This window comes from Vulpes lagopus, chromosome 11 (assembly GCF_018345385.1).
Source record: "Vulpes lagopus strain Blue_001 chromosome 11, ASM1834538v1, whole genome shotgun sequence".
In the NCBI taxonomy this organism is placed as follows: domain Eukaryota; kingdom Metazoa; phylum Chordata; class Mammalia; order Carnivora; family Canidae; genus Vulpes; species Vulpes lagopus.
In genome coordinates, this window is record NC_054834.1 from 101667202 (window position 1) to 101684655 (window position 17454).

At 36.5% G+C, this 17454-nt stretch overlaps 2 protein-coding genes across 29 annotated transcripts in view; both read right to left on the bottom strand.

Annotated features, from left to right (window-relative positions):
- LOC121501618 (titin-like) overlaps positions 1-17454 on the bottom strand; it is a 281158-nt gene that overhangs the window by 112078 nt on the left and 151626 nt on the right. For 21 of the 27 annotated variants that reach the window (XM_041773879.1, XM_041773876.1, XM_041773875.1 and 18 more), the window contains 18 exons: positions 14208-14321; positions 12814-12882; positions 10111-10191; positions 9095-9166; positions 8392-8484; positions 7877-7939; positions 6975-7064; positions 5152-5202; positions 4212-4613; positions 3758-4036; positions 3126-3401; positions 2838-2977; positions 2407-2533; positions 2051-2314; positions 935-1201; positions 531-794; positions 303-442; positions 17-143 (listed from right to left, as the gene is read on the bottom strand). In XM_041773879.1, coding sequence (XP_041629813.1) covers positions 17-143; positions 303-442; positions 531-794; positions 935-1201; positions 2051-2314; positions 2407-2533; positions 2838-2977; positions 3126-3401; positions 3758-4036; positions 4212-4613; positions 5152-5202; positions 6975-7064; positions 7877-7939; positions 8392-8484; positions 9095-9166; positions 10111-10191; positions 12814-12882; positions 14208-14321 — 2919 coding nt within the window. The remainder of the gene's footprint in view (positions 1-16; positions 144-302; positions 443-530; positions 795-934; positions 1202-2050; positions 2315-2406; positions 2534-2837; positions 2978-3125; positions 3402-3757; positions 4037-4211; positions 4614-5151; positions 5203-6974; positions 7065-7876; positions 7940-8391; positions 8485-9094; positions 9167-10110; positions 10192-12813; positions 12883-14207; positions 14322-17454) is intronic. The other 6 variants (XM_041773880.1, XM_041773878.1, XM_041773877.1 and 3 more) reach the window with 2 other exon arrangements.
- Positions 14343-17449, bottom strand: LOC121501621 (titin-like). Of its 2 annotated transcripts, XM_041773885.1 has the most exons (5): positions 17200-17449; positions 16907-16990; positions 15644-15727; positions 15327-15407; positions 14343-14804 (listed from the first exon to the last, which is right to left on the bottom strand). In XM_041773885.1, the coding sequence occupies exons 1-5, from the start codon at positions 17267-17269 to the stop codon at positions 14653-14655; spliced, it is 471 nt and encodes a 156-aa protein (XP_041629819.1). In that variant the 5' UTR covers positions 17270-17449; the 3' UTR covers positions 14343-14652. The 2 variants fall into 2 exon arrangements, with proteins under 2 accessions (XP_041629819.1, XP_041629818.1); XM_041773884.1 differs by having other exon boundaries at positions 14778-15727.

Sequence of the window (17454 nt, forward strand, 5' to 3'; positions counted from 1 at the left end):
GAGAGCCAGAGCATACCTTTCACTTTCAGATTGGCTGCAGATTTAGCGTTGGCGGCCTGGAAGGAAACCTCCCCTGTCATATCCAGCTGGCAGTTATAAAGGACCAGAATATGTTTCTTCCCATCTTCGATGATTTCACAGTCCTATTCAGAGTGAGAGGGAGAAGGAAAAATGAAGAATTGCATTTTCATAACTGGCTATTCCTACCAATCATCAAAACATTTGAGACCGGAAGTCCATCTTTCTTCACCCCCAACAACCAAGCAAACCCGTGGCAGGGTGTTGGGCTGATCTTGACTTACAGGGGAAGCAGTTAAAGGCTCTCCTTTTAACTTCCACTGGCCGTGAACGTCTGGTTCAGAAAGTTCTATTTCAAAGCGAGCTGTTTCCCCGACAAACAATTCTACTCCGTACAGAGGTTTCTCCACTTTTATTAGTCGAGCTGGAATTACACAAAGGTTGGTTAGAACGACAGAACAGATAGGCTGCGTGCTCAGACAGCGTGAGCTGAAACACCTTAAGCAACTCACCCTCAACAGTAACGTTTGCTTTTGTCTGGTCGGTGCCACAGTCACACATATATTCGCCTTTATCTTTAAGTTCTGCCTTTTTGATTTTTAGGATGCGGCGCAGGCCATCCGTCTTGATAGAGTGTTTGGCTGAAGGTACAATCTCTTCACCATCCTTGAACCATTTCACCGGTACATCTTTGCTCACTTCGCACTTCAGAATAATCTCATCCTTCTCAACTCCAGTTTTGTCGTGTAATTTCACAGTGAAGTAGGGATCAGCCTCTGTAAAAGCCATTCAGCAGATCATCAGGAGAATGTGAGAATTAAAGTGTACTGGAATTACAAGTGGCAACGTATTTAATGACCACCCACTGTCGCCATCCCTAAACAGGCGCTATCTGGTTATAGTTGGTCACGTTTACCTAAGACCTTCAGGTTGGCGGTGGAGCTCAGGTCCTTAACTTGAGCTCTTATCTGGGATATATCATCCAGGGTCACTTCTCTTATTTCCAGTTTGTGAGTCTTGCCCTCAGATGAGATGAGTACGGTTCTGCTTGTGTGGAGTTTGGCATCATTTTTGAACCAGACGACATGCATTTTTTCATGAGAAAGCTCACAAACGAAAGTTGCTGTTTCTCCTTCTTTCACGGTTTGGTCTTCGAGAGGCGATATGAACTTCAACCTTATACCTGCAGTGTAAGCATGGAGAATGTGCTTAGAAACACACTCTACCTTCAGAAACATTCCACTCAAATCTGCCAAGGTCAAAAGGGTCCATTTCACAGAGTATTTATTTATTCGCCTTTTCAAATGGATCTATCCTCCATTAAAACAAAGGGGAGGGGGAGGGTTCTTTTGATGATGACGTGACAGTGTAGTTGGGGTACCAATTGTCACTTAGCCCTATTAGAACTTGGTGTTTGGGGCATGAGCTTTCAGAGTTAATTTGACTTTTTGTAATGCCAGTACCTGACTTAAGCTTTGACTGCTAAGCATCCACTTCAGAGATGCTAGCCACAGGCCTAGATAAGGTGCCAGGCTGGGCCTCTCCCCACCCCACCGTGCTCCTCAGGCTCCTCTGGTTTTGAGAACTTGGCCACTTGGGCAGCTTGCTTTTTTTTTTTCTTCCCTCATTTTAACTTCCTGGTTTTATGTCTTAAATTCCCTAACAAAGAGTGAGCCCATAAAATCATAGACCCCCACCTTCAACCTCAATAAAAGCAGATCCAAGCCCACTCTCTATCCCTCACATCCTCCTCCAAAACAAAACCCAAAACCAAAAAATACTCTGGCTCTGTGACCTCACGGGTGCTATGCAATTTCCAGGTCCTGTGAGTAATAAACTTTGTCTCTTTCAATGTTTCCTGATGGTTGCTGCTAAGGACATCTTGCAATCATAATAAGAACCACAAGGGCTGGTCCAGCCACCACATTGGTTCTTGATAGGCTGAGCATGGCACAAACAGCACTCTGTCTTTAAAGCATATATTTGTGTACTTAAATATGGGATATTAGAGCCAGATCTCATCAGCTCTTACCTGTAACAAATAATCGTGCTGAGCTCTTCTTGCCCTCTACCTCAGCAGTATAGACCCCTTCGTCATCAAAATGAGAATCATTGATAACGAGAATGTGTTTCTTTCCATCAGCAATGATATCAAACTTGTCAGATGCCTTGATTATATCAGGTCCTTTCGACCATATCACATTTGCTTCTCGAGTGAGGACACATTCAAATCGAGCTTGTCGCCTTTCTGGAACAGTGACATCCTTCAGGGGTACAGCAAAGTCAAGTTCGATTTCTGAAAAACCAAACATTAAGAATGAGGTTTCTGGAATGCACGGGGCTGTGAAATGAAGTCAAGCCCACCCCATATGTTCAAAAAGCCCAGACCTTTTACTGTCAGGATGGCAGTTGTAAATGCATTAAGCGCCTGGTAAAGGACTTCCCCGGCTTGGTCCAGTTTGACTTTGTGCAAAGTCAAGAAGCGTTTTCCACCTTCTGCTTTGATTTCACAGGTCTGAAAAACAACAATCTTGGTTAGCATTTGAAAGAGGGAAGTTCCTGCAAGGAGAGATGTTTCAGATACAGATGCCTAGAGATGTTTCACAAATTACTACTAACTTAAGTAAAAATGTTTAGTCATAAATTATTTAAAAATTGCCACAGAGCTGGCACAAATCGTGCATCCAAGTTCTTCCCCTCTCTGAGACTTTAGAATCCTGAAAGAGCTCCATCGTTATTGAACCAAATCTGAATGTCAAACCTGCATATAGAACGTGGATATTTTATGTGATAGACAACTTAAATGGGAAACGACTCACAGGAGAGGGCCGAAGAAGTTCTCCCTTCAGTTTCCACTGTCCAGGAATGTCTGCCTCTGAGATTTCTGCATCAAAGCTTGCACTTTCCTTCTCATAAATGGTAACATCCTCGATTGGCTTAAGCAATTCAACTTCGCGCTCTGTATTGGTCAAGGACAAAAAAAAATCATAATGCTTTAAACAATCTCACAATGCTTTCTTCCCTTTTGTGTGTGTGTATGTGTGTGTTATTTGGCCTTATTCACATTCAAAACTTATCTTTTAGAATAAAAGGAAAGACTTTTATACCTCCTAGTGTCAGCTTTGCGGGGTATCTTTTCCCTTCAATTTCCACCGCATATTCATCGATATCTTCCGGTGTGGCGTTCTTGACTTTGAGGAAGAGATGATTTCCTTCTCTTACTATCTCAGTCTTATCATTAGGTTCCAGGGGGATTTCATCATATCCTTTGAACCACTTGATGTTTGGAGTATCCTTTGCTATCACGCAGGCAAAAACAGCCGTGCCCTTTGGTTTCACGTGCTGATCCCGTATAGGCTTCACCAGCCAGTCTCTGATGACTTCTGCATGAAAATGAGGTCAGAAAAAAATAGTCATGACCTGAACAAGTAACGTAAATAGCCCCCATGGTAAATTTCAGAGGTAGAAAAAAAATTTCAAAAGTGGATATAATTCATCTGCTGTGATGTGTTCCCTTATTTAGAGAAGGTACAAGGCTGGGAAATAAAATGCTCTCTTCTATTTTGCTAATGCAACAAGCATTAGCATAATAGTAATATTAGTATATTACTAATAATATTAGTAACATACTAATAGTAATATTAGTATAATAGTAATACTATTATAGTAATAGTAATACTACTAGTATAGTAATAGTAAGCATAATAAGCAGGACCCAATCTCCCGGCCAAGTACGAACCTACTACTTTGACACAGGATGAACATTCCAGGTTGTTGGCGTTTTCCACGGTAACTGTGTATGTTCCAGCATCCTGGTCATCTGCATCGTTGATGGTCAGGGCTCGCAACAAGCCGATGACACCGGGCACAATTTTGCCAGGTTTCTCCACCACGATCTTCCCATCCTTCCTCCAGACCACATCGCGCTCCTTGTTTAGCTCACAGCTCAAGTACAGTGGCTGTCCTTTGACCACGGTGACCTCCTCCTCGAGTGTCTTTACGAAACGCACAGGAAGTTCTGTGGAGAATTTCATTATTAAAAATCTGCAAAGACTTTTCAATATACACGCAATATGTTCAATGATATAAGACTTGGAAATAAGCGGTTTTGTCTAAAGTTACAATAAAAATTGTGACTGCGGTTGGTTGTGTTAAAGTTTAGCAAGGACCATATTCAGCAGACTGGAAATTACCTTCCACAACAAGTTTGGCCGTGGAGGTCTTCTCCTTATTTCCCAAGCGTAAGACACAGGTGTATTCGCCGGCATCAGAAAGCTGGACATCCATGATATGCAGCTTTCTGTCTTTACCATCTGCGATGAATCTGTGCTTTGGGCTCTCACGGATATTGCTACCGTCTTTCATCCAGCTTGTAATTGCAGTGGACGGGGAGACCAGACATTCAAAGATCGCAGAAGACCCAACCGACTCTGCTTCAGTCAAGACAATGTCTTTGATCTCTTTCACAAACTTCAGTGGTACAGCCTTTAGCTGGTAGGTGAAAGGGGCCTCATCGGGAGGTTTCTCTCCACCACTTCCTGGTCTTAACTTTTTCCTTTCAACTTCTATTGGTGAAGGAGTCTTTTTGGGGATACCTAATTCAAAATAAAGTTAAAAGTTGACTTAGCATTTTCATAAGGGTCAGAAGTGCATACTTAGCCAAGTATGAATAAAACCAGCAGTGGAGCAACTTGAAGACAAGAACAGAAAAGTAAAGTCTAGGCAATTGAAAGGCCAAATGAATTTTTACTGCCTTCTTTCAGATAGGAAAACGGGATGGCATAAGGAATCCACAAATAAGAAATGTTCTTCATTTTCTCAAGTTTTAAACCCAAATATAAAATGTCCTGATTAATGTCTAATTATTTCATTGTCCCATATAAATATCATGTAGATGAAGAATGAAGCTGAGAATTTATAGAGTTCATTATGCTAAAATACAGTTGGTATAGACAATACTCATTTGAATAATATTAGAGGTATGTTACTTGAGATATCAGAAGACATATTAGTTTTATCAGAATCAATTATGAATAATAAAGATATTTAGAATTTTTGAAACTTTCTCCCCCTTGAATGTAAAGTTTCCCAGAATGAAAGGTTATAATTTAGGTGCAGGGAAATGAATCTTACCTTTGATGGGACCTTTCGGCTTGGCAGCCTCCTCTTTAGGTGCTTTGGCTTCTGAAATAAAAAGGAAAACTCAGCATTCAAACAATTTTCAGACCTATTTTATGCCTAGTAGTAAACCATGCAGGGTGAGTCATGTTATTATAAATATTAATGCATGAAGAGAAATTGGCTTTATGTATATGACTTCCATGGAAAATACTTTGATATTTCCAAGAAGGCATGTTTTGATCAGTATCATTCTGGTCAATAATGTGACCACCCTAAGCGACCAACATATTTAGGATTAAAAAATTACTTTCAGTAGGTGCCTTATTCTCCTCCCATTTCTGGGAGAAAACGTACTGTTGCCTAATGAGAAGTTTAACTCTTGCTCAGCTGTGCAAAGGATTCTATATATTTATGTATGTGTTGGTTAAGTGAACCTAGGAAAGAAGGTTCTGTCAACAAGGAGTTGATGTAGGAAAAGGGAAATGGCCCAGAAGTTACCAAAAGCCTATTTTTTTTTAACTGAGCAGACAAATCCAGTAAAGATTAGGGAAAGAGAAGGGGTCTATGTGCTACATACATATGGATTCCTTTGAAGATTTCTCTTAGACAACAAACTAAGGCAAAAAAGCAAGTCAGTTCCTACATTTAGAGTTTAATGAAATTACTAATGGGGGGCAGTACAAACTGTAGAACCAGCTCTCTAGCTTCAACCCCTGGGAATGTGAGAAAAGCTTTATTTTTACACGTACTTAATTAAGTCAATGACGATTATTATCCTTTTCTGAACTAACAAAAAGTATCATATTGAAATTGTAAAAGTTGAACAGAATAATGTCCCAATCATAAATTCCAGTGACAAAATATATCATAAATATTAAAGTTGAACTACAGCCCAAAGAATATAGCATATTGTCTCATGCCATTAGACATAATAAAAATTTTAATATCTCCATAGTGCTTACTATGCACCAAGCACTGTGCAGTTTTACCTTTATTTAATCCTTATAATAATCTTATGAGGCAGATATAATTATTCATCAGATTTTACAGACTAGTAAATTAAAACTTAGATAAAATAACTAGCTAAGGGTCAAATAATTAGGATATGTATTGATCATTGATCAAACTGATCAAATCACTTTTGGTTTTGAGATTTTCATCAACGTGATGAACTAATAGTTCATATACAACTAATAAGTATCATAAATTTATACCTGAGATAGTCAATGCCACTGAGTTAGTACATTTAAAAGAATTATTATTGACCTAGATTATTATATAGATTTAAATGCTGAAATATGAAGTCTCTCCCTTTTTAATTGTGGTAAAAAAAAACTAACAAAATTCACCATTTTAACCATTTTAAAGTATACAATTCAGTTGCGTTAAGTATATTCACAATTTGCAATCATCAACACTATCCATTTCCAGAATCTTTTCATTTTGTTAATATGCCGCCTTTAAAAAAAAAAAAAGGACAAATGATTCCTAGAGGGTAAGTGGAAAATTTGAATATCCAAGGGCTGCCTATATGTAAGGCTTTCTCCTTAGTTTTCATCAGCCTTGAACATATTCATTACTTAATTTCAAAAGCACATAAAGCAAAGATGCTTTGAAGGAATGAATATTCCGAATCAAAATACAATATGCACCCATGGGTGAGAGATTAGGTTAGGAAAGGACATCTGATGAAGAAACTTTAATCAAAGAATTTATTAGCCTCCCCCCAAGTTGATGATGCCTATGTCTCAACAAAAGAGGGCCTACAATGAAGTATGAATACTTTTATTAAGCCCCCCAAAAAACAAACAAAAAGAAAACTACAGAATAATTACCTGTTTTCTTTCCAACCACAGGCACCGTCACAGGGGCAGCGATGGGGGTCGGTGCAGGCTCCACAGGAGGTGGTTTGATTACTTTCACTTCTGTAGAGAGATGTCCATTGCATTAATGCATTCATTTGTTTCTTCCTAAAATCTCATTTGGAGGCCTATTTGCCTTTTCTGATATAACTTTGACATTTTCAAATCTCTAGTTTTACAGAGAAAATATATTCTAATTATAGCATGAACTACATATAGTATGATGTAGTAATATATCCCAATATGTTTAATTATATTGGGTAAAAAATAATATAATCTAAAAATATATTGGGATATTTATAAGTCATCTGATGCGTGCTGACTTTTATTTCCTTTTTTAAAAAAGCCCTACATTTTTGCTAAAAAACACACACAGACTCAAAATGGTATCACTTACACACAGACTCAAAATGGTATCACTTAGACTGAGTCCCCAAAATGAGACTTAATACCCAGTCTAATTGCAGTTTCAACCTTCCCCGCAGAAATGTGGTTTTAACTGGTCAGCCAGCATATTTTCTTTTCCATCAGCGCCAATGAGTCTGTTGGTTCCTCTCCATCCCCCAAAGAATGAAATAATCTGCATCATAAAACCCCCCTGCTTTTTCCTCTAGCAGACAACCTCCTCTGCCACCTTTTTTTTTTTTTTTTTTTGCTCATGACTTTCATGTCCTCACCCTCAGTCTATAAAAACCTTCCCTCTTGTATAGCTCCTTGGAGTGCCTCTCTATTTGCTAGATAAGGTGCTGCTCATTCATGAATTGTTTAGTAAAGCCTATTAGATCTTCACATTTGCTTGGTTGAATTCTGTTATTTGACAAATGGTGAGAAGCATGCAGGAATAGGCTGCTGACACTGAGGAGAGGCTTACTTACCTGGTTCAGGCTTTGGTTTAGGTTCAGGTCCAGGGAGAGGTATTGCTGGCTTAATTTCAGGCACTAAAAGAATTCACAGTTGTAAGCAGGTTATCACAGTATTTTTGAAGTTTTTCACAAAATCAGACCAAATTGGTAGATATAATTTATCTTGGGAGATATTAGAATTTAAACCCATATAGTCACCAAATCAAGTGTTTGACCTAAAGTTTATTTTGCAGTTGAGACAAAATATTTGGAAAATATAATAAAGCATTTTATAGGTTCTAATGTTGTTTTTCGTCTCATTATCCATTTTTTACCTAGTGCTTATAACATATTAAATTTAACAAATGGGTGGTCATTAGCCAAGTGCACCTAAGAGTGAAATGGTAAAGGAAATTAAAGCCATGTGTGATGAGTAGATTAAGGTCATGTGTTCAAATCTTAATGCCAGGGTGACAGTTTTTTAAATGATGCATATTCACATTTTTTTTTTTTTTGAGACAACTAAGAAAGTGCTTTTAAGTTTGTACCTTTTACTGGTTCAGGAACTTTCCTTTCCCTTTTTGTAACTGGAGCTGGAGGTACTTCAGCCTCTTCAACAGCTTTTGGAGGTGGCTCTGGTACTTTAAGATAATAAGATTATTTTCTAGTGTTAATTGAATACTTAGAAATCAACTGACCTGAAATAACCAGATCAGACTATTTTTCAAAGTTCTATTACTGGCTTTTAACGAAACCTTACAACATATCAATTAATTTCTATTTTGTCTCCCTGACTGTGCCTCAATTTATTTTACTTTCTCTTATTCCATCCCCTTGCATCCCAACTCTGTTAGCTCTCCCTTTCTAGATCCCTTCCATCTAATAAACACACCCTTTGAGAATAGGCTAATGATAACAACCCACCACCCACTTAAAAGCACCCCCAGGTCTGTGCCCCATTTGCTGAACCCTCCCATGAAGTTATTTTGCAGCCAATCTGATTAATTCCCAGTCACTTCTAGAAGAACAAGTGGTAAAGTAATCACAGTAAGGAAGTGCAGGAAAATACGTGAATGGATTTGGAAATTACTATAAAGATATTTAAACAGAAAGCAGACAATGGAAAGCACGAGACTATCTCACAGACGAAATGTGAAGCTATGTCTATATTTAACTCCAGAAATGTTTACACGATAAACCTTTTGTTAAACGTCCATTTCGTTAAAAGATAATTGTTGCTGAGATTCCTACCTGGTTTTTTAATTTTTTCTAGTTTTTTAGGTTCTACTTTAGGTTCTTCTTCTTCAGGTCTCTTTCTTAGAACTTAAAAGACAAAAAGGTTTATATGTAAACTAAGACAAACAAACTAATGAAGATGTTGAACACACTGGACAAATGCAAATAATGTACAAAGCAAGGAAAATGAAAAGCATGCAACCTAGTACACTGGCAAATCAGGCTTTATGCTAGAAGTGCTTGTTTTTTGTTTTTGTTTTTTTTTAAATAAAAGGTAGTTATATTAATTAGAATAACACTGGGAGTCACTTTATATCCATGTACAAAGACAAGCTGTTGTTCGGAGACAACTCTGTTGCAAAGATGACCAAAACACAAAACGAATAATTTGAATAGCAACAAATTCAAATCCTAATTCAACGTTGTAATATGAAGAGTATTTAAATAAGTATAAAGTTTACTTCAGTGGAGACAGCCAAAGAGTTTTGTCTAGACACCTGTAATTCTGTGTGAAAAAAAAATGTTAGATTTCCATTCCTCATCTGAGTATCCTGCTTACCAATTCTTCAAGATTTTTATTAGTAGAAAGAAATGCTCAGTTTTTTTTAAAAGAAATGTTATTTATTAGTTGTGATGATCCTGTATCACACTTTAAAACTGAATACTGAATTTAGGCTTAAGTAGTTTGCTCTAATTTAGAGTATTTAATAGGTTTAGTGTATTTTAACTATATAATTTGATTATGAACATGACAACTGTGGTCATTATTATTAGCTGAGAGTATGATCAGTTTAGTTACGTCTATGCATGTAAACTTCAAAACTGTGAATGCTCACAAAATTTCTGCCTTCTTTTTAAAAAAGCTATGAAAATGATAGCCTTCCCAATATTCAGTGCAACTATAAATGAATTTTGATAAGTAGGTAATTTGATTAAAAGATAACCAAAAGACAGAAACATTTTGTAAGCTTTCAAGTCTTTTTTTTTTTTGGCAAATTTAAAGCTAACAAAACAGTTGAAAAATACTATACCGCTTTTGAGAACAACTTCTTCCTTTGGTTGAGGTTTAGGTTCAGGAAGTAATTTGCGAACTTTCTTTTCAGCTCCAGGCACTTAAAAGAATATGATTTCAAATTTTGAAGTAAATTCATATAAAAAGTAAATTTCAACAAGAAAAAGATCTCTTTCAAAACTAGTTAGCTACAGTAATAAAAATTTTTGTTGCATATAAATATCACAGAATTTAAAAGCAATTAATACACTTCGATGCATTTTTTTTTTTTTGCAAACATCTTATATGGCCTGTGACAAATTCCGTTGCATTCATCGCAAGCAAATACAGTTATCTTGCGTGAGGGTAGATGATATTCTATATCAATTTTATGAATCTTTGATCATATACAGGGCTCTTGACAGCATCTTTTTTTTTCTTGTTTTTGTTTTTTTTTTTCTTGACAGCATCTTTGCCGCAATCTAAAATTGTAGATCAGTTCAAATCTACATTGGTATCTCCCCAACTCTTAATTACATTAAAATGGTAAGTGTTAGTGTCATTATTCAATCTCCACAGGCAGGAGAAGAAAGCCTAGGGATCTGGCTGATGACCTTGGTATTGGGGAAAGAGCACTCTCATTTTCTTAACAGAAAGGAAATATCATTTCTTAAGATCTCCTTTTTGAAATAATACTAACCTAAAATTATAAAACTACAGAATTTGAGAGCTTGTGTTGGAGCACATTTTTAATGAATCAGAAAAGGTTCTCAAAATTAGACTAAAAGGGACCCAAGGAATACTAAGTTCATTCTGTCCTGCATCTTTAGTGACTACTAAATGGATAATATTATCTAGAGCAGCCTCCTCCCTTCTCTTACAACCCTCATGGATTTGAGTGGAAAAAAAAAGAGAAACACTGGGTGATTGCTGAATCCTCTTACCTCTCTACTGATGTTAATGAAAACCAGTTTAAACCATTATTTATTTGTATCACTTAACATCCTTTTTATTTACTCATAAATCTGAGTTTTTAGATATTTCTACAAAATTTTCCATTTGGTGCTTTAGGCAATATATTTGCAACTCATTAAGTAGGTTTTTTTTTTTTTAATTTTTTATTTATTTATGATAGTCACAGAGAGAGAGAGAGGCAGAGACACAGGCGGAGGGAGAAGCAGGCTCCATGCACCGGGAGCCCGACGTGGGATTCGATCCCGGGTCTCCAGGATCGCGCCCTGGGCCAAAGGCAGGCGCCAAACCGCTGCGCCACCCAGGGATCCCTGTTTTTTGTTTTTTAAGTAGGCTCCACACCCAGCGTGGAACCCAACCCAGGACCTGAACTCGTGACCTTGAGATCAAGACCTGAGCTGAAATCAAGGGTCAGATATTTAATTGACTGAACCACCGAGGTGACCCTAAATAGGTTTTTATTTTTAATGTGGTAAAGATAACTTTGCATAACCTAAAATTTAAATATACAAAAGGTAAATATTTTAAATAATGATTTTTTTTTTGCCAGGTATTTTAAGTAAAATTCCACACTCAAACATTAAATTTTTTTATCCATGTTAGATTGTGCTGGCTTTCAATACTATTTTAGCATTACCAATATTCTCAAGGTATAACTATTTTCATTGATCAAACCTGGAAAGACAACCATGCATCTAATTAATGTGGAATGGCATAGATCTTTTACTTATACAATGGAAATAGTGGAAATGCATCTTCGCATTTGTTTTTCTGTATTGCCATTTTGTTTTTAAAGTCTTATTGACATTTGGGATTCAGGCACAGAACACATCATTGCAGCTATTATTTTTAAAGTTCTTATAATGTCAATCCATGTCATTTTAATGTTTAGGTGGGTTTCCCTCCATTACTAGCTAACTCCCATAGTAATATTATTTTGTAATCTCCACTTTACAAGTCAGGAAATGTATATTTAGATGGGTGATTTTTCTAAAATTCCAGAGTGAATCAAGAACAGATTCAGTTTCTGGATATGGATGTGTTGATTACTTAAACATAAGGCTCCCACCTATTTTACTTACTAGAAGAATTAATAATCTTATTTTTAACAGAAATTTTCCTAAAGCGTATGATCCATTTATTTTTGTTTGGGGGTCTAGGTTTAGATAGGGAAAATACAGTTTAAAGAGGAATGAATTTTGAGAAAGGACCTTCAGTGATCAGGAATGCTCCCTTAAACTCCCAGTAAGATCTGCACACCTGAAAGAACCTCTTGGAGTCAGTGACAAGAGAGTGACAGGAAAGCCACAGGAAATCCTTATAAGTCACCTCAATAGTATGGAAGGAGGACGTGACTTGTATGTAGCGCTTCTAACACTGTCTAAAATACTCTGTTCAGGTGAAATTCAAAAGCTTTCTACTATTAGGTCTCTGCATTTTAGCCTAAGATGTGTCTTGATACTAACTTCAGCTAACCAGCAAAATTTGATATTTTCAAGTTAAGGAAAATACAAGAAGACGTATGTAGATGAGACAAAGATAAACAATATCTATCCACAATGTATGAATTTGATGGGAGACAAAGGCAGCAACACTTATGAGTCAGGGCCATAAAAACTACAAAAATACAAGAAATAAATGAGACTACTCTGATTATGAAAGAAAGAAAGGAAGAAAAAAAAGAAAGACAGAACATTCTAGAAGACAGGAAGAGCAAGGAACCCGATGAAGGGATACTGCATAGAAATACATTTTCCAGACTGCGAAATACCTTTCAGAGGCTTAAGCTCTACTTTTTCTGGGACTTCAGGTTTTTCAGGAACTTTCTTCTTTGAAACAGCTTTAAAGAATATGATCTTAATGTTATTATTTGTATATTCAGACTAATCTGAAGTAAATTATTAAATATCTGCTCCAAGAGTAAAACCAAGCTTTGCTTACAGCCTAATAATAGCATTGATAACAGCCAAGAGCAGCCACCAAAGAACACACAAGAAGCACTCAAACCATGAAAACATTGCCCTTTTACTCTGACAGTGAGTAGTGAGATTAAGTCTGGTAGAGAAAGAAGATAATTTTGGTTCTTTACAGGAAGAAGAAATTTTCCTTTACGTGTACATTTATATTACATTTAAATTTGTATTAAATATGTATCTTTATGGACTATGAATCAATAGATGGGAAGCCTTTGAAGAGGTGCCCATTTTCCATCTGACTCGGAATGCCAGAAGTTACCCCTGCTGGCCAGGAAGGGTAACGAGGGGCAAGAATCATGAGAACTCAGTAGTTTACTCTGAAAGATACTGGCTTTGTACATGTGTAGGTGACTATGGGAAAAGTGCTCGTCTAAGATTAAATGTAGATATTTTAGATTGAGAAATCTCATGACACTACAAATAAGACGACATTGTATTACCATGAGAAGAATAATAGGCATTTGCCAGTTTATTTCAGATGTCATTTTAAGAATTAAGTAACATTGCATCAATTCAAAGAAATATCTAAATACTAAAAGAATGAAGGGAAATTTAATAATGAGAAGAGATGCTGGATATCAAATGTATTCATAATCACTCTTTCTGGTTATGCCAAAGACCACATAGGACACAATATGGGTTTTTAAGTTTCAAAAGAAAAAAAAAGTGGGGGGAGCAGCGGCAGGTCATTCATATGCTTTCCTTTGATGGTATATGAGAACGTATTAGCTATTGATGCCATAAGTTTATTACTTATAGCATATTTCAGAACACATGAAATTGTTTAAGAACAAAGCTTTGGCTTTTGTATAAATTTGTTACTGCAACATTCAAAGTTTCATGCAGGGTTTTCTCATATATTCCAGTGCGCAAGATCCCAAAGATATGCATGATAATCACACTCTGAAATCAGAAAACCCTTTCTCCATAAGAAGGTTAGTTGGGCCACGCTGCATCCATATGTCCAGGATGAAGCTAGCGATGAGCAATGATGCCCTTTCTTTGAGGCATGACCAGACAAAGCACCCTGAGGCAGCAAAAAACGCAGGTCTCTAAGCAACTCTCACGGCTCGATCATGTTTGAAAGCGCACACTTTAAAAAATAATACATTTCTTGCAAGCACCATTTCAGATGACTGAATAGAAGTGTGAAGCAGGTTAATAAAGCTTTGGAGTAGCATTTTTATACCTTTAAGTTGGAACATTTTCTCCTTCACATCTTCCTTTGGTGGAGCCGGAGGTGGTGCGGCAGGCTTTGGTTTGAGTTTTGGTTTCTCAACAACCTTCTTTTCAGGTTCAGGTTCTTGAAAGAGTATTTCAGGAGTGTTAGCACACGTGTATGCTAATTCGCATGTGCATATATAGTACATTCAGTAGAAATTTAAGCATATATGTGAAGCATAAAGTTTGCTTTTTACATTCACATTAGCGTCCAACATAAAACACAAAAATATCAACACTGTACACCGATGATGAGAAATATGGCAAAGGCACTAATAAAAACAAAGGAAGTATTCATGTAAGCCCCCCTGACATGAGATCGATAGCACAAATGACAGGGATACGTAAGAATGAAATGCACATTTACAACAGAGTATCTTACACACAGATGCAGAGAGACACAAGGAACAACATTAAACATACACACATATATATGTATGTGAAGATGAAGAATATGATGATAAAGAGCTAAGTCCAAGTAACTGAATACCTTGTATTGGTATTTCTTCTGGCTGTGGTTCAGGTTCAGGTTCTTCAGGCTCGATATACTTTTGAATTTCACGTTCTTTAAAGAATGTTGACAGAGGATATGAGATTGAAAAGTTCTTCACAAAGACTCATACAAATTTCACACCGATATAAAGATTGTAGTCACAAAAACAAAAACATACATTTCATACAAAGTCACTTATATAGAAAAGGAGGTAAGATTTCTATTAAACATTCTATTAACTATTTGATGTAGGTTGATGATGAATGAGATGACTTTTAAAATTTGACAAGGGGTAAAAATAAAATAAAATAAAGTAAAATAAAATAAAATAAAATTTGACAAGGGGTGACTGTTTGAGAATCCAATGCAATTATTCCAGTTTTGCCTTGTAAACAGAATTATTAATTACTATCAAGAATAATCAAATTAAAGATTCTACCTTAAAAGAAGTATAACTATTTGAAAAGTGAAGCAAGCAGATGTTGGAATGCTTCTGTATAGAATTTCAAGAAAGAACGTCACCCTATGAATAGTTTTTTTTTTTTTAATTTGTAGCAGGAGTCTTTAAGAGATTAAAAAAGTTTATGTTTATACCTTCAACAGGGGGAGTCACTTTTCTACCAATGGTTATGGATGCTTTTTCTTCATACATTATTTCCTCGGGAGGCTCTTCAACTTAAAAAACACAGTATCATATTTTAGACTGCATTCACAATAGAATCTTTCAACTGCTAAGTTGCAACATACCAACTTAGTTATACTCTCTAACATCTTCTTCAGATGGCCCCAAAATATCAACAATTTTACTACATAAGACCGACAACAGACAAATACATAAGATCCATCTACAACCAAAGCAAGATGATGAAGACAACTGTCATCTTTCCAAGATTTATAGAGCAGCTGTGTACCTTGAACAGGTGGGGCTTCTGGCTCTTCAGGAATAGGAACGGACACTTTCTTTTCTGGGATGATTTCCTTGGGCACTTGAGGCACTTTAAAGATATTGATTTTGTTTACTATTAAGAATTTAGAAGATGTACAAGATTCTGCAAACAGCAGGCAAAGAATACAGTAAAAAGAACTTTATCTTACAAGACTTCATGGGGGAATATTGGCTTTGGAGGCATGGCATCCTTTTGGGCATTCCAATTTTATAAATGAGTTTTCTCAGCCTTCTTCATTCACTTCTCTTCCTCTGAGTACCCTTAAATGCCAGTCTTCTCCACTGGCCTAACTCTGAAGCTTTAAAAATTTGACTCTACCTTCTGTGAGAAATCACTCTTGCACTCTCCACTCTTATTTCTCTGTGGACGACTTCTACATCGACACCTCCAGCTCTGATCTCTTTCCTAAATTCTAGATGCAGATTCCCAGCTTCTACGTTTGAAAAGTGAAAAAAACACTTTCTTCTTTCTAATATTAGTTAGGGACCCAATAAACCATTCTCACTGATACCTAGCTACAACCTCTATGATCATCTTGGGCTCCTCTATTTCGCTACTTGTTTCCATAATAGACACCAATTCGATCTCCCATCTCTTTCTTCTTCCATTTCTACTACGATTGGTCTTGTCCAACTCTTAAATAATTGCAGGGGCTCTTGACTATTATCACTGTCTTTGAGTAGCTGGAACTATTGCTAGTCATCTTTCTGAAGCCTGACCATTTTCTCAATTGCTATACAACATAAAAATCAGTCAAAACTTAAATTTTTATTTCTTTCATACAGTTTTCCCTGATGCCTCTGCCTGAAATTTATCTTCCCTTGCTCTGTGTTTCTGTAGCCCTTTATACTCTTGTAGGTGTGATTGCTTCCTGTCTCTATTAGAGTTGTACTGTGCTTTCTTCACACCATCTTTAAGTTGGTTGAAGACAGGACAAGAACTTTTTTTTGCAGGACACTGTTTGGTTAGTGGTTGGACATTCAGCAAAATATGCTGAATTGAGCTGTTCTACTTCTTGAATCAGAGGAGGTCCTTTGCTACCCCATGGAACCATGTCATAGCACAGCTGAATCTCATTTTTTCCCCTCCTGCTTATCATTTTTTTTCTCTTTGCCCTCACGATCTTCCCCCTTTTTATCTGTGAAATGTGGTTTTGCATAAGACCTATTATGAAATTGCTCAGATAGCATTCAGAGAAATATACATTTTTTTCTTCATGGTAGGTACCTTTTTTGGGCAGGACTTCTTGTTTTTTGGCAACAGGCACAGTTTCCCTCTTTACTGGAACAAGTTTCTTGGGCACCTCAGGCACTTTGAAGATATTAGTTTTATTTTAAAAAGAGTATTTAGAAACATCTTAAGTGTTAAGAATAAAGAATCTGTAATTAATGGAGCAGTATTAAAATTGTTGGAAATGAAGTAAGGACATTTTTGTCCATAGTTATGCAACAACAAACACAGATAACAGATAACTTTAAAAATGGAATGATACTAATGATATCAATGATTGACGTGAATACCTTCAGCTGCAGGTATTTCTGGCTTCTTAACCGTTGGGACTTTCTTCACTGGGACAACTTTCTTTGCCATCTCAGGTACTTTAAAGATATTAGTAGCATTTAATAATATAAAATCACAAGATACAACATGTACACATTAATTTGACAACAACATTTAGGTAACAGTTACGCACATAAATACGACACAATACATAATACAGAGAGTGTCAGATTTTAGCACACAAAAATGAAAAATGATTTATGTTACTGTAAGTA